At 39.3% G+C, this 13,615-nt stretch overlaps 1 protein-coding gene across 1 annotated transcript in view; it reads left to right on the forward strand.

Moving 5' to 3' along the window:
- The first annotated feature begins 277 nt into the window (after positions 1–277).
- Positions 278–13,615, forward strand: part of CREB5 (cAMP responsive element binding protein 5) — a 206,914-nt gene continuing 193,576 nt past the window's right edge. Inside the window, exons 1-3 of the mRNA XM_057365513.1 lie at positions 278–343; positions 3,491–3,584; positions 12,058–12,179. Coding sequence (XP_057221496.1) covers positions 290–343; positions 3,491–3,584; positions 12,058–12,179 — 270 coding nt within the window. The 5' untranslated portion in view covers positions 278–289. The remainder of the gene's footprint in view (positions 344–3,490; positions 3,585–12,057; positions 12,180–13,615) is intronic.

Consider the following 13,615-nt stretch of genomic DNA (forward strand, 5'->3'; position numbering starts at 1 on the left):
CAGATTTATGCTGTGAAAGCTGTACTTTTTTTTCCTATCTTAAAAGTAAATTGGCGCTCAGGAAGGAGCAGTAAGAACTTAGACTGTAGGGAGCCTGCTGAATATTAGCAAAATTAGTGTTCTGAGTATTAAAACTTTGTTCTGATCTGTTTTGCAGAGTTTGAAATAAAAGCACAAACTGCGATTTCTGTATGTTGCATGCATGTGTGAAGTTTAGAACGTATATATTCATAGGTTCCCTTTCTTTCCCCTTCCCCCTTTTAACATGTAGATTTATGAGGAATCARAGATGAACTTGGAGCAGGAGAGGCCTTTTGTCTGCAGTGCCCCAGGCTGCTCACAGGTGAGTGGAGTCAGCGATGATATTAATTGAGTCCTCAGCACTAGCTCTGGCTTGTATAATGCCTCCTGATATATTAACACGTCTAATAATAATATGTGTGTCAGGGGTTTTCTGGATKYTTTTTTTAAGACCTGCTCCCCCTCATTTCTCTCCTTTCCCACAAGACATTATTGCAAAATATTTCAAGCAAATACAACAGCCAGTCAAAAGTGAGTTGGTACAAGTGCTCCTTCAGCAGCTTCTGTGCCTTCTCTCATCCCAAAGCCTAATGTTTTAAGCCATGTAGTGCAGATTCCTTTAGGGACTAACAAGAGAGGACATACCAGGCAGGACACGTTTATCTGTCCTCTGCTGGACGTATGATGGAATATATGATGTTGCTATTGGATGCAGTAACCCTCCTGGGTTTTGTTTTTTTTTCTTGTTTTAAGTAATTAAACACAATGATATCTTATTAGCTGATCTTTATTTATTTATTTCTTTTTAATCTTTAAAATAACTTTCTACTAAATATTTTCTATGGAAAACGCAGCCTGTCGATAAATTTTGCCCCAGGATGTGCATTTGGGATTCCCATCCTAGTGACTGGTGCTCTGCCATATGTCTCTGAAGGCAAAACGTGACCTGCAATATTAGCTGTTTAATGGGCTTAAAAAAAACTGAAGTAACAAGGGTTTTACCTGCTGAAATTTGAACTGGGGTTTGTGTGGTATTTTTCAGTGATTTTGCRGTCACCAGGGAAGTTCCCCCACATGCAGTGATGAGGGAAGTTCCATGTGTRGCACTTCTGACCCTAATTTGTTTTAGTGACAAGAGTTTGTGAGTAAAATCTTCAGSCAAGGGCATCTTTTGGGCTTTTGCCACAGGCTTCCTGTGTGCATCTGTGTTGAGTGATTTAGTTTACCCATTTTCCAGAGTCTCCTCTCTTAATTAGTGAACCTTTCCTTGTTTCAACTGTACGTTGGGAATTTTCAGCTGGCTGATGTATTTACAGCTCTTTCGGTTTTTCTGGCAGAGTGATGAGACTGCTGATGAAATCTAGTTGTTGCTTTTGCCCAGAGCTGAAATAAGGAGAGGGAGAAGCCTTTGGTCCAGTTAACAACTGGCTGAGTGGCTTTGGTGTTTCACTAAGTGGGAGTTTTCCTATGGGAGGCAGAGTGCATCTTTTGGATTGTCCCTCAGTCTGAGAATATGTCCCACATGCAGAATTAAACTTCCACCATTGTGTCACAGAGATGGAATAAAAGTATCTGAGTTAAATTGTCAYGAGTTATTCACCTTTTTGATGAAACTAAATTCCACTGATGTCAGTAGACTTGAGGAGTCTTTCATGTCAACTCTTAATTAATTTCCTCAGTGGAGGAGAAGCTGATCCAAACAAGCTTTTTTAGGTGTTCAGGGAGCAAGTTTGGTTGGGAGCTTTTACTATTTGGAAAGATGAGCAATATAGGTTTGACTTCCTTCTTAAAAAGAAACATTTAATTTCCCATTTCCAGACATGACCACTGTTTATTGTAAATGGGGACTTGACATAAGTGCATAAGGCAGAGCTGCTCTCCATCTAAGCTGGCTGGGGACTGGCTTCTTTCTTGGCCCATACAGATGTGAGCTGAGGGCTGAGGGAGTCGACCTTCTACACAAGGGAGAAAGTAGACTTAGGAAAAAGACAAAAGTCTGGGCTGGAGCAACAGTTTCTCCCCTGTTGCCCCACACCCTGTTTAAGCTGGCTGATTTCATCCYGAAGATAAAGCATGGCATCCATGAAGGAAAATCTGTTTCCAAGAGAAACAAATGTGGGKTTTTTTTCCCCTCACAATTTCATTGAGCAAAGTCTTTCTCAGATATTCCCTTTGTTCTTAACATAAATTCCTAGTGCTGCATTTCTTCCAGATGAGTAAGYAATGAACCAGGATTTCAACAGTGARGAAAAGGTCTTTGGGATTTCTTTCTTTTTCATTTTTCCCTCAGAGAATTCAATTCCATTATTTATGCTGCTTTGTCTATAGACTTAGAGAGATTTTCAGAAGGTGTAACTCATGGCAATTATTTATGCTATGGCCACAAGCAAAGTCACTTAGCCAAGTCTGTACTCTGTGGAAAGCTTTAGGTCCCTTTAACTCTGTTGTTGCTTTTTTTTTTTTTAGTCTCCTATTTACCCATTGCTTTAAGAACCCACTTTTAATTGTTTTTTTCTCAGGCCTTGGTGATACAACTTTTGGCTTTTGCTAGTCCTGAAATAGCCCAGTTGAAACCATTTCTGTGGCAAAGGTCTGTGTGTGCTTGTTCTGGTGAAGGAAACTTCATAGAACCAGTTTGTTCTTTGAGCCCAAATGTGCAAGTGCTTGAGCTTTTTATTCAGGCTTGTCTCTTTTTTGTTCTGTTAAAAAAAAAAAGCTATTTCTTGTAATAGTCTGTTACCAGACTGTAAAACAAACTTAGCACACTGATAAGTTTCTTACAAAAACCAGCTCTCCACCTTCTCTGCTTGACAAAGGCAAAGAATTTGATGTAGTATCATAAAGGGTCATAACTAGTTGCTATAAAACTGTGCACGATTGCACTGCCACTTCAAATCAAATCAAAGTATCAGACATTTCCAAAATTAAAGACATGTTTTGCATGAATACTTTTGGGTAGACAAAAGCTGGCTTATTCATCAGATATATGTTGCAGAAAGACACAAAAGCAGAAAAATCCAGTGAAGTGATTTAAGATTTGTCTCATTACTTAGCATTTGCCGTGGGCTAGGAGCACAYACAACAGCAGTTATCACAGATCCTCAGGCACGTGGTGACTTGTGAGGCTGGGGTAACTGGAGTGGGTGTCTGAGACCCTTAGAATCTAAAACCTGGACTGTAATTCTTTTCAAGGAATTGCATGACACCTTATGGTTTGTCATCCCRGAGAGTACGGCAGCAAATGTATTTCTAAATCAAGTACAGCTATTTGTTACTCATACTCACTCGTATTTTCAAATATTCTGTTTCCTGTGCCATTTGGACACATTTCTAGCTGGAAAAAATTCTTTCTCTCTCTCGTTTTTGAAATTCTGTCTAATGCCAAAAGTTTATTAGAGAATTAAATTCTTCTTTTTTTCTTTTTTTTTTTTTCTCTCTTCCTCTCTCTCTTTCTGTGTTTGCCTGACAGCGTTTTCCAACAGAGGATCATCTGATGATTCACAGGCACAAACATGAAATGACTTTGAAGTTTCCTTCAATAAAAACAGATAATATGTTATCAGGTAAGAAGACATGAATTCAAGAGTCAAGATAACTATTCAGATGATGTTGAAAGCATGACTCCTATTGGAAAGCTACAGGCAAAATGCCTCCAARACTGGTTTTAAAAAGCCCTAGCTCCAATTAAATAATAAGGAGAGATGGAATAAGCTAGAATGCATACATTTGAACAAAAAGACAATTGCCATTCTTCTGCCTTAATACAAGTTTGCCATGACAGGGAGTGAACCTCAGCCTGTGGCAGCTCTATCATTGATTTCCAGTGAAATATAGGCACTTAAATGCATGTCACTCAGGAGCCCAGCARTGAGAGTGTTAATGAAGTGCATTTGTGCTGTTGCTGTAAGACTTGCTACTTAAGCAGAACAGACTCGTTTCAGCAGCTGCAAGAGGCCCCACTATGCACCACCTTTATGGTGACTCAGGAGCTGCCCGCAGTAAAGAGCCACAACTAGAAAGGTAAACCAGTGGGTGAAACCCAGTGCTCTTTCCCCATCTCTCTCTGCCCTTCCCCCATCATCCACAGGGGTTGTTTGGTTTGAGGTGCAATTGCACCTTTTAGTTTCTTGAGTAGTATTTTTTCTTATGTAATCTTTTAATGCTCTTCTCTGTGTAGCCACCTATCAATGATTTGCTGACCTCCAGCCAGCACTGAGTAAGATCAAGCTAGCCTTCATTTTACTTCTTTCCTCTCCTATTCCCTTTCCTATTGCTTATTCTTTGGGCTAAAGTTATGGACTATTTAGAACAGTATCACTAGAACTTTTCAGGTTTCAAAGTAATGGTAGAAAACCCCCACATGATGCAAATGTGTGTGTGTGTGTTTAACAGTGTTTAATATTTACCTTTTGCAATGGGCTTCTTCAAGGTAAATTGTGCCATTTCAGATGCAAATGTATACCGATTAAAGKACTCCAGCAGACTAACTCTTGTATGGTTATAGTACTTCCATTTTTTGTGAAAATCATAATCAAGTAACAATGGCTTGCAAACATGTTAATTAGGTCTTTGTTTGTTTTCTGTTGGGACTTTTAAGCACCAATGAGAAGTTAGACAGACTTTATCCCARATAGAACTTACCTTGCTTTTACATTTTAAAATGCTATAGTGGACTAAGTTTAGAAAGAAACCGTACCCCGTGTTTTGAAGAGTAGGTCTTGTAAAGTGCCTGAATGCCAGCCATGCCCACAGAATCCTGTGTTTGYAAGCACAAATGAGAAAAAGCTGCTTTTGCATTTGGCTGTGTCCTTTGGCAGTGAAACTGCTCGAGGACATCTGTGCTGTGGGCACATTCACCCTGTGCAAGCACTGGCTTTTGAGAAAACTTTTTGTTTRGCAAGACTTTTGTTCGAGTGCAGTTTCTATGGAATCTGTTCTGTCATCAGGAGTCCCCTGGGCAGAGTAGCTCCATTTATGTTTGGTAACTTCTACGATTTAGCTGTCCTGCTCCTTCCAATGGATTGCTTTCCCAAGCAAAAAGAATGACTTCCAGCTCTACCACTGATGCTGGGCCCCCCTAAACCTGCAGTTAGCCAACTACATATATTAATGTAGTTTTCTGGCCAGAAAGATTCCCAGATTGCTTCTAAGGGATGTATTCTTTCAGGTGTGTGTATGTTGAACCTCAATAGCAGTGAAAGAGCTAAAAGCTGTGTGGCCAGTGTGCATGACCTGTAATGGCCTGGCAACTTGATTCTGCTGTGTATTGATTCTTTTTTTGTGTTTGTTTGCTGGATTTGTTTGGCKTTTTGCAGTCCTTACTCTGGAAGCATCATAGATCATCTACTCTCTGCAGAAAGACATTGAAAAATAGTTGTTTCATTACCCACTGAAACCCTGGGGAAATCTAAATACCTTAAAGTTTAAGATGTTTTGTTCTTAGATTTCATAATGAAAAATTAATGATCTATGGGGAAAAGAGGCACACTATTCTCTTAGACATTTGTCTTCATGCCTTCCTTGTTTTTTGCATTTTTGCTTATTTGRCTTTTTWAAAAATTTGTTTCTGTCATCAGTAGGTTCAAAGAATTGCAGCAGCAATTGCCCTGTAATAAGCCAGGTGCAGTGATAGTTGCTTTTTCCCCCTCTTTCTCCTAAGCTGCCTTGAAGTCAGACTTTCTAAGTTTTTTTGGTTTTTTTTTTTCCAGTGTGGTGTATATTGTTTTAATTGGTTGTGTATGATCCATTTATTATCTGCAATTAGTCATGAAAAATAACTCATTGTAAGCTTTCAGGCAGACATTAGAATTATATACTCTGTTTACAGAGGTAACTTAATTCCAAGTCCAGGTTTATTATAATATCAGTAATATTTAACACACATTAAACATGTGCTCTATAAACTGCTCCTGAAATTGTTGGTCTTGCATGAGAGATCTTAGAAACGCAATAGCAAAATATGGCTTGGGAAGGAGGAACTGTGTGAAATCTGTGTTGGGATCTGAAATATGAGCTTCTAAGGGAGAGGTAAAGTTACCTTATGTGAAAAGTTATATGTTGTTGTGTAGGTGGGGTCAGTGTCTCATAAACAATGGTTCATGACCTGATTGCAACTCCTGGYGCTGTGCTGGTTTATCAGGAATGTCTCTCCAGGGGCTTTCTTGTTATCAGCTAGCTCCACTATGTTTTCTACCATTTTCTTCATGCTGGCTTAAGAAGAAAAAGTTATATTAAATCTGGTGAACCAATCTCTTGAACCAATTCAGAAGCCCCAGATACCTGCATGCACTAAACAGCTTTCTGTTCCTTGACTGTATAAATGGAAGGAAAATCCACTAGAGGTGTTGCATTAAAATRCAAGTGCTACTTTTTTTACAACTTGACAATTCAAGTATTTTTAAATTAATTTTACTTGTTCCTCTTTGTTTTATGTATTTTGTTTCTGTTTGTTAGAAAGTCTTGTTAAGAGTAYAGAGAGTCATTGATGTTTTCCATTTCCATCTTTCCAGCCAAAAAAGAGCTGTTTGAGATAACAGAGAATATCTTATGTAAGTTTTGCATGCCAGTCACTGTTGCAGGCAACTYGGTAGTTAACTTGACTGAAGTAGATGTCAACTCGTTGCTGTTGTGCTAAGTGAACAGTTTGCATTGCTTTGAAACTCTGTAGTTTGTTGTGTGACAAAGCTTTTGTGTTTAWACACTGAGATATTAATGTCTGTGGAACAGATTTTTTTTCTTCCAGGGAAGTGCTAAAAGCCCTGTGGAACTAWACTTTGGAAACTGGAGATTGTCTATGTAGAAATATTTTTTTCTTCTCCATTCTATTTCCTGAAACCAAATCCTCCAGAGTTTTKGTGATAAAGCCCACTGCAGAGGTAGAAACAGTGTTTTCTAGAYGAAAAATGTGCCTGCAATAAAGGTAGTGCAAATGTATTCCTTTTCCAGGTAATGCCTGTGCAAGCAAGGTAATTTACATCACCCTTGGTTGCCTTAATTTTTTCCTCCTTGTAGTTTACACCAGTTTATCTAGGCAGGAATTTTGAGGAGTGTAAAATGATTGGATCTAAGGACTAATACTGTAGTTTGTTTCCTTGTTTGCTTCTGTGACCTTTGCTTTAACAAAAATGAAATGAAACATCTTCTTACATTTAATAGTCAGGGTCAGAGTGACCAGAAGACTTTAAAAATTAGTTTTACCCAGTATATGAATCCCCCAGAAAGTCCACCCAGTGCTTTAAACAGTACACATTTAAGCAGTAAAGTTCTTGGTAGCCCTCATCTTGGTGGAAGCAGTTTCACCTCCTGTGTGTGGGTGCACTTCTCCCTCTCCTCTTTCTCCACCTGTTTGATGCGTTAGGATGTTGAGCTCCTCAGTGCACTTGGGTAAAAACCTGTGAAATCAATGAAGAAACCTTTCTGAATTTCTCAGGACATTCCTCTTTGTGACTGCTTGATGGGCAGCCCTTCAAATTTCTGTGCAAGTCCCATTACTCTGACTTTGTTATCATTGTATGAAAGTACAACATGGGTAAGTGTATAACTTCAACAGAGCTCACAGCTGAACAAGCCAAATGTCTATTTTTATTGCACATCAGACTAAACAGTTTTTTGGTATTTTTTTTTTGAAAGAAAAATGAAGAGTCAAGTTACACACTTTGGAGCTGTGCTGTTAGGCATCTTTTACCAAGTCAGAATTTAATTTTTTTTTGTCAAAATGAAAGCTTGTTTCACATAACTGCCTTTTGGTTCACCAGTTTTTTAAACTGGTGGCACACTTTAAAGTTTTCTTTTGAATTCCTGGGTTGAAACCCAGGAATTCAAGATAATTTAATGAAACACATTCTGGATGAATCGAGTAAATTTCTGTTTAGCAAGCTAATGTTGTGTTTCCTGAGCTGCTGTTTTAAAAACAATATATTKAGGCTGAGTGTCCTTTCTGTGACAATTATTTCAATCCCCACACCCCCAAATGAACMACAACAACAACAAAACCCCCATGCATTGCCAAACATAATAAGTACATAATGGAACCTTTTGACTTTCCTGAAGATTTCAAATTCCCYGTTGCTTTACAGCATATTTTTTTAAGTGAGTCTGGAAAATGGGGTATCACTTCAGACATTGAGGACAGATTTTCAAAAGGCAGCAACCAAAATACACACAGTATATGAGACACTGGTCAGAATATGATTACTGAGTGCATCTGAAATCCCTTCCTGTAACATCCAGTAGGTTAACTTGGGATCTACACAGGTGAGATAATTTGGGCTTGCTTTGGGGCTTATATGTTGTCCATTTACATTTTTTTAAGCTTATTTAAACTTAATGTTTCTTGCAACCTTTCTGGCCATGGCTATGTCATMAGAGAGGCTAATTATTTTTCTGATTAATAGGCTGAACAATACTTTTAATGCCCAGTCTGAAACTTGACAAATTCTGTGTTCAAGCTGGTAATAAAGTCGAGATAGAAATAACTTCCTGAGTCATTATCAGATGACAGGTTTACCTATAAAGGCAGATGGTTGGAGGTAGATGCCTTGAAGGACAGTAAACTAGTTCTGGAGGATGKACTAGTAGAGGATGGAAAGATTTTTACATGTTGGACAATGGGACTGGGTTGGGATAGCTGATCAGTACAAYAGGCAGGTGTCCAGGGTTAACCTAGATAAATAAACCTGTTTTTCAAGCTGCCAATTCAAAATGCAGCTTGTGACATTAAAGTCCTGGGTAGTGTGAGTAGCAGTGTGGCTATAGAGCAGCTTCCTACGTAACGTGTGTCCTCAGCCAGAATGCTGAGAGTGGTGCAGAGGGGAGACTCCTCTGTCTCAGTTTTGCTCCAGATGGGTCTGGCTCATCCACTTGCTGAAGTACAACAAATCAGAGCCCTGTTCTCAGTGAGTCTGCAATAGTTGTGGGCGCTGGTGATAGCAACAAAAGCTTTGTTTGTACCAACAGGGAGCAGTGAGGTCAGGCACAAGCTGTTGGAACTATWAATGCATTTTTAAGTGCTGAGAATTAGGAATATTTTATTAATTCTGGGAGACCTAGTTTTGTAGCCTACGTTAGGGTCTCCTTTCAGATACCATGTCCAATTAAAACACAAAGGCTTGTCTAATCTAGGCAAAAGAATTCCTGTGGTGTTGAGAGGAATTTCTTTCATTGATTTGCCCGCATCCTAAAGGAAAACTGGTGCCTTGCAGAGGCAAAATAGTTGAATGCTCGGATTGCAAGCTACTAGACTTGGTAGCCTTGAAATCCTGAAACCAGTGAGTTCACTATATGTGCAGTGTAACTACTTCACTACACAAAATCTCAGCATTTTAAAGTCTGAATTTTTATCAGTTCTGCTCTCAAACAGAGGTTTTTTTGGACTTCTGGTTTCTGTGAATGTTGAAGGCTGAAGTGTTATGGCTTGGAAGGTAGGTCGTGTTTTACATCTGACGGAGCTGACTTCCAGAAGGTCTGTGGATGAAGTTTAGGCTGGCTGGTTGGTGGTGCTCCTTCCTCAATTGGAAGAAATGAGGGTTTGTCTGTTTTAACAAAATCTTGGCATGAATTTTTGCCAGTCTGATTTGTGGAACACAGGAACTACAGTAGCTGTATGGGGAGACTGAGGCAATAAATCAGGATCACCATCTCAATATGTAGGTGGTGTAAACAGTGTCTTTATCAGTTATGATCTTTTGAGATATTAAARTAGTTAACTGGAAAGTTCAGCTGGAGGCAATACCATTGGTTATTTTGTTGTGCAGAAGACAGATGTTTTGCATGAGAGAAAAGCCATTGAGGCTTTTGTGCATTTGAACCCATATTCTTGCTCTAGCTTGCTTTTTTCAGTGTTGAAATCGATTCATTCAATGAGATTTTTTTTTTGTCACTTCTGGGCTCAAGCAACACTGAAGAAACCCAGGACTTTTGAGTCTAKTGAAAGTGGTGGTATCAACTTCTTTAGGAAACTGTAGTTTCTCATYTTGGCTGTGAAATTGATACCTTGCTTATTTGATATAGACATACCACTTCTAACAATAAAATATTTCCTGTATTTACCTCACATCCAGATACTATTGTGCGCTTTGTGTCCAGGAAGGCTTAGCAACAATTGTTTTTGATTTTCAACGAAACGATGGTATTATTCACTGAAGTAGCATTTAATCCTTTTTGGAAATTAAATCAATTTCTCCCGCATCCAGTACGAACTGTAGTCCAAGGGCCAAAGATAACCCTGGTGTAAATCTACTGATATTACTGGGGTTACCCTAGAGATTTGTTTGGCACTGCTTATGTAGGATATGGACCTGTAAAGTGCTGAGTGTCCTCAGCTCCCCTCAGCTTGTCAACTYGTCTGCTTTTTCTGACTTCTTGCAGGATTCTTGGAAAGTTAGGTTTCTAACTTTGGTAATATGGTATTTCTCTGTTAGCTTTCACAGCTMACTAAGTGTGCATTCCCAAAAACTTGAGCTTGTTTCCGTTAAGCTCATTAATAGGATGCTCAAGTCAAAAGAAATTAAAAAGAATTCTAACACTGAGGACTTGCATTTTGTGTTCCATCAAAAATATAAATGCAAATGTTGTCTTTGCCCTTGGCTTACCTGAGAAGGTCAAACCTGAAGGAGCATGCCTGATAGAGGTGGAAATTGACTTTAGCTGGCTTTATAATGGAGGAGGCTGATCCTCTTCCTTAGTTTCCAAGTGAAAACTGCATTTTCTTTTGTACCTTTTGTACCTTGCTTTTGTACTGCTTATTTAAGGGTTGATGTGTATTTCTGTCCTGATCACATAAACTTTATTGTGTCAGGTAACTGTTTGCTCTGAGAGGGTAATATTAGAACTTGACCCAGCTTACTTAGGTGCAAAAAACCAATTTTTTCTTCCAGCACTTGCTGAAGTAGGAAGTTTTTTTCTAAGGTCAGAATTGACCCAATATTGGCAACAGGGTTTAGTATGATAGTTTTCATTCTTTAAAGAATGAAATGCAAGCTGYCAAGGACTATGCTGAAGATTATTTTTGAACAGAGGGAGTCCAGTGTTTCTATAAAATKGGGTACAAAGCATCTGGAGCTGCAACAGAGCCTTGGGAGGAAGGAGCCAAGGTGGAAAAATGAAGAACTAGCCTCAGAATGAATGGAGGTGCCTCAGAGCTGTGCTTTGGGGAGTCTTTGGTTCCTGAGTTTGGGCTTGATTTTTCATTTCCTGAAGAAAGACCAGCCAAGGTCATCACTGAAGCTGAAGTGTGCATGGCAATTTAGCTTGTGTGTCTTRCAGGTTTTTGAAAATGTGTCTGAAAACTTTGTGGTTTCTTCCGTCCCTCCTGCCTGTGGCAGTAAAGCGAATCCTTTCTTTCCTTTTGTAAATTCTGAGAGGACAGAAAATCCTAGAGATGAAGGCATTAAAAATCTTTTAACTCSAAATTTCATAGTTTTGCATGTGTTATCAATGCTTTTAGGCATAAAGTGCAAAAGGATGCTTCTTTGTGGCCAAAATTTAACTTTTCACAGCTTTTCTAAATGTTGCTGAACTCCTCCTTAAAAATTGTGTTGGAAGCAGAACTTCATGCCATGGCTTCCTTTCTTGCTAAGTATGTGTGTGTTTGAGGCTGTTTTTGAGCATTTGAAGGTGTTGACTGTTGTGTAAGCCCAGCAGCTGACCTGTGTGGTGTGGTGTAAATGTATAATATGATCTGTATGGTGTGCTGTTCTGCATGCCCCTATTTTTGGAGGTTTATAGACAGTTCTGATGACTGTTTGCACATGCTAAGGACATGCACTCATGCTCTGTGCTCTGGAAAATCCATGCTGTTGACTTTCTGCCTGAATGATGACTGCTGCCTGGTTTCAGACATTGGTGGCAAGCACTGGCTGCCTGTGGTGCTGCAGTGTCGAAATTCAGCGCTGTGTGGGTTTTTTAATGATGATGTGGTAGCGGTGGGAAGACAAAGAGAAGTTTAGCTAGAACCTCTCATTTCCTGGAAGACTATTTAATTGTCTCCCTGTCCTTTTAATAATAAGCRCCAATGATTGTTTCTTGTCACATTCTCAGATCAGACTCCTACACCAACACGCTTTCTGAAGAACTGTGAGGAAGTCGGCCTCTTCAACGACATCGACTGCTCCCTCGAGCACGAGTTCAGGAAGGCACAAGAAGAAGAGAACAACAAAAGGGTGAGTGTGAGCACACCAAGTCCTTCCTCCCCTTATTTTGTTGAAATGTTAAAGGAAGTGTCCTTTAATATGTGAGAAAGCAGATTGAGCTCTACTACCTAGTATTAACCTTCTGGTTAGAAACTAGGTGGCACTATAAATTGTGAAATGCTTTTTAAAACTATTGAAGCAGTGGGCAGAAATAAAAACTCCAAACCAACAAAAAGACTAGTATTAAATAATAATAACAAAAAAGGTGTAACTGTGTTTGCCAGGGTTTGATTCCAAGTCTCTGCTTTTAAGTAAAATATAACACAAACCACACACCTCTTGGGGGRGAGGCTTGGGAAAATTATATCATCTTTGAAGTGAGGATTACAAACTGGCTCAAATACATTACACGAAGGCTTATGAAGGGGCATTTACTTCAGAGCAAAATTTATTCTTTTTTGTTTTTTTGAAAATTCCTCCACAACACGATGGGCCCTTGGATTTACTTTTCCTTAATGCCAGCTTTATTGTGTTTCATTATTTCTCATAAAGCTTCAAGTTGAGCTGGGAAACTTTGACTTGAAATACCTAGTAGWTAACATATCCCATTTTCAATTGATATTCTTTTAGTGTCAGTATTCTGAAATTTAGGTTGAATTACCTCTGCCACCTTGTGTACTCTATGATAGTACTCTACCAAAGATAGTTAGAGTGTTTTCAGGGATCCTTAAACTGCTGTTAAAATTTTCAAGGAATTGTGAAAGAGGTTAATGAACTAGTGAGGCCAGAAAGAAAWGAGGTAAAACTGCTTGCTGAGGTGCAGAACGGGAGAGGAGGCTTGTAGAAAGAAGAAGAGAAGGCAGTCTAGGAGCAGTTTGGTTTTGGCTTATAAGAAAGTGAGTCTAGGTATGGTTTATTTGTGGCTCAAAAGGAAAGAGACTGTGACAGAGGAGGAGAGAGGCTGTGACATGGTGGACTGAGCAAGGAATGAGAGTATCCAAATGTGAGAGAGTTCAGGTTTTGGTCAGGTATTGGGAAAATAGCACAGCTATTTTGTGTTGCACACATGTTAGGAAACTGCCATGTATTGAAATAGAAGTGTTTAATTTTAGACTAAACTTGCGAAAAACTTTGTAGTTTTGGTGGTGCAGAGGGGAATCTTAGGTAGAATTAGGGAGAACATCTCGATACACTCCTACTTTGTGCATTAGAGGATTTCTAAGTTGTTCTCTGCGCAGGGTGTTTATTTTGCAGGAGTAGGAGATGAGGAGAAATCTGCTGAGGTGGACTTTGGTGCAGTTAGCCACAGATTGAAATGCTTGATGTTTCAGAGAGATTTCGGCTTGCAAGGGGTATTTGCAAAATCTGATTAAAACCTAGACAAGGGCATCAAGTTACCTGATAATTCCAGCTGTGTCGCAGTCTCTGGCAGTCTTATTCTGCCCTCCTACCAACCCCATGCAGCT

The sequence above is a fragment of the Malurus melanocephalus genome, unplaced genomic scaffold, assembly GCF_030028575.1.
Source record: "Malurus melanocephalus ecotype Western Australia unplaced genomic scaffold, MMel_1.1 scaffold_53, whole genome shotgun sequence".
Classification (NCBI taxonomy): domain Eukaryota; kingdom Metazoa; phylum Chordata; class Aves; order Passeriformes; family Maluridae; genus Malurus; species Malurus melanocephalus.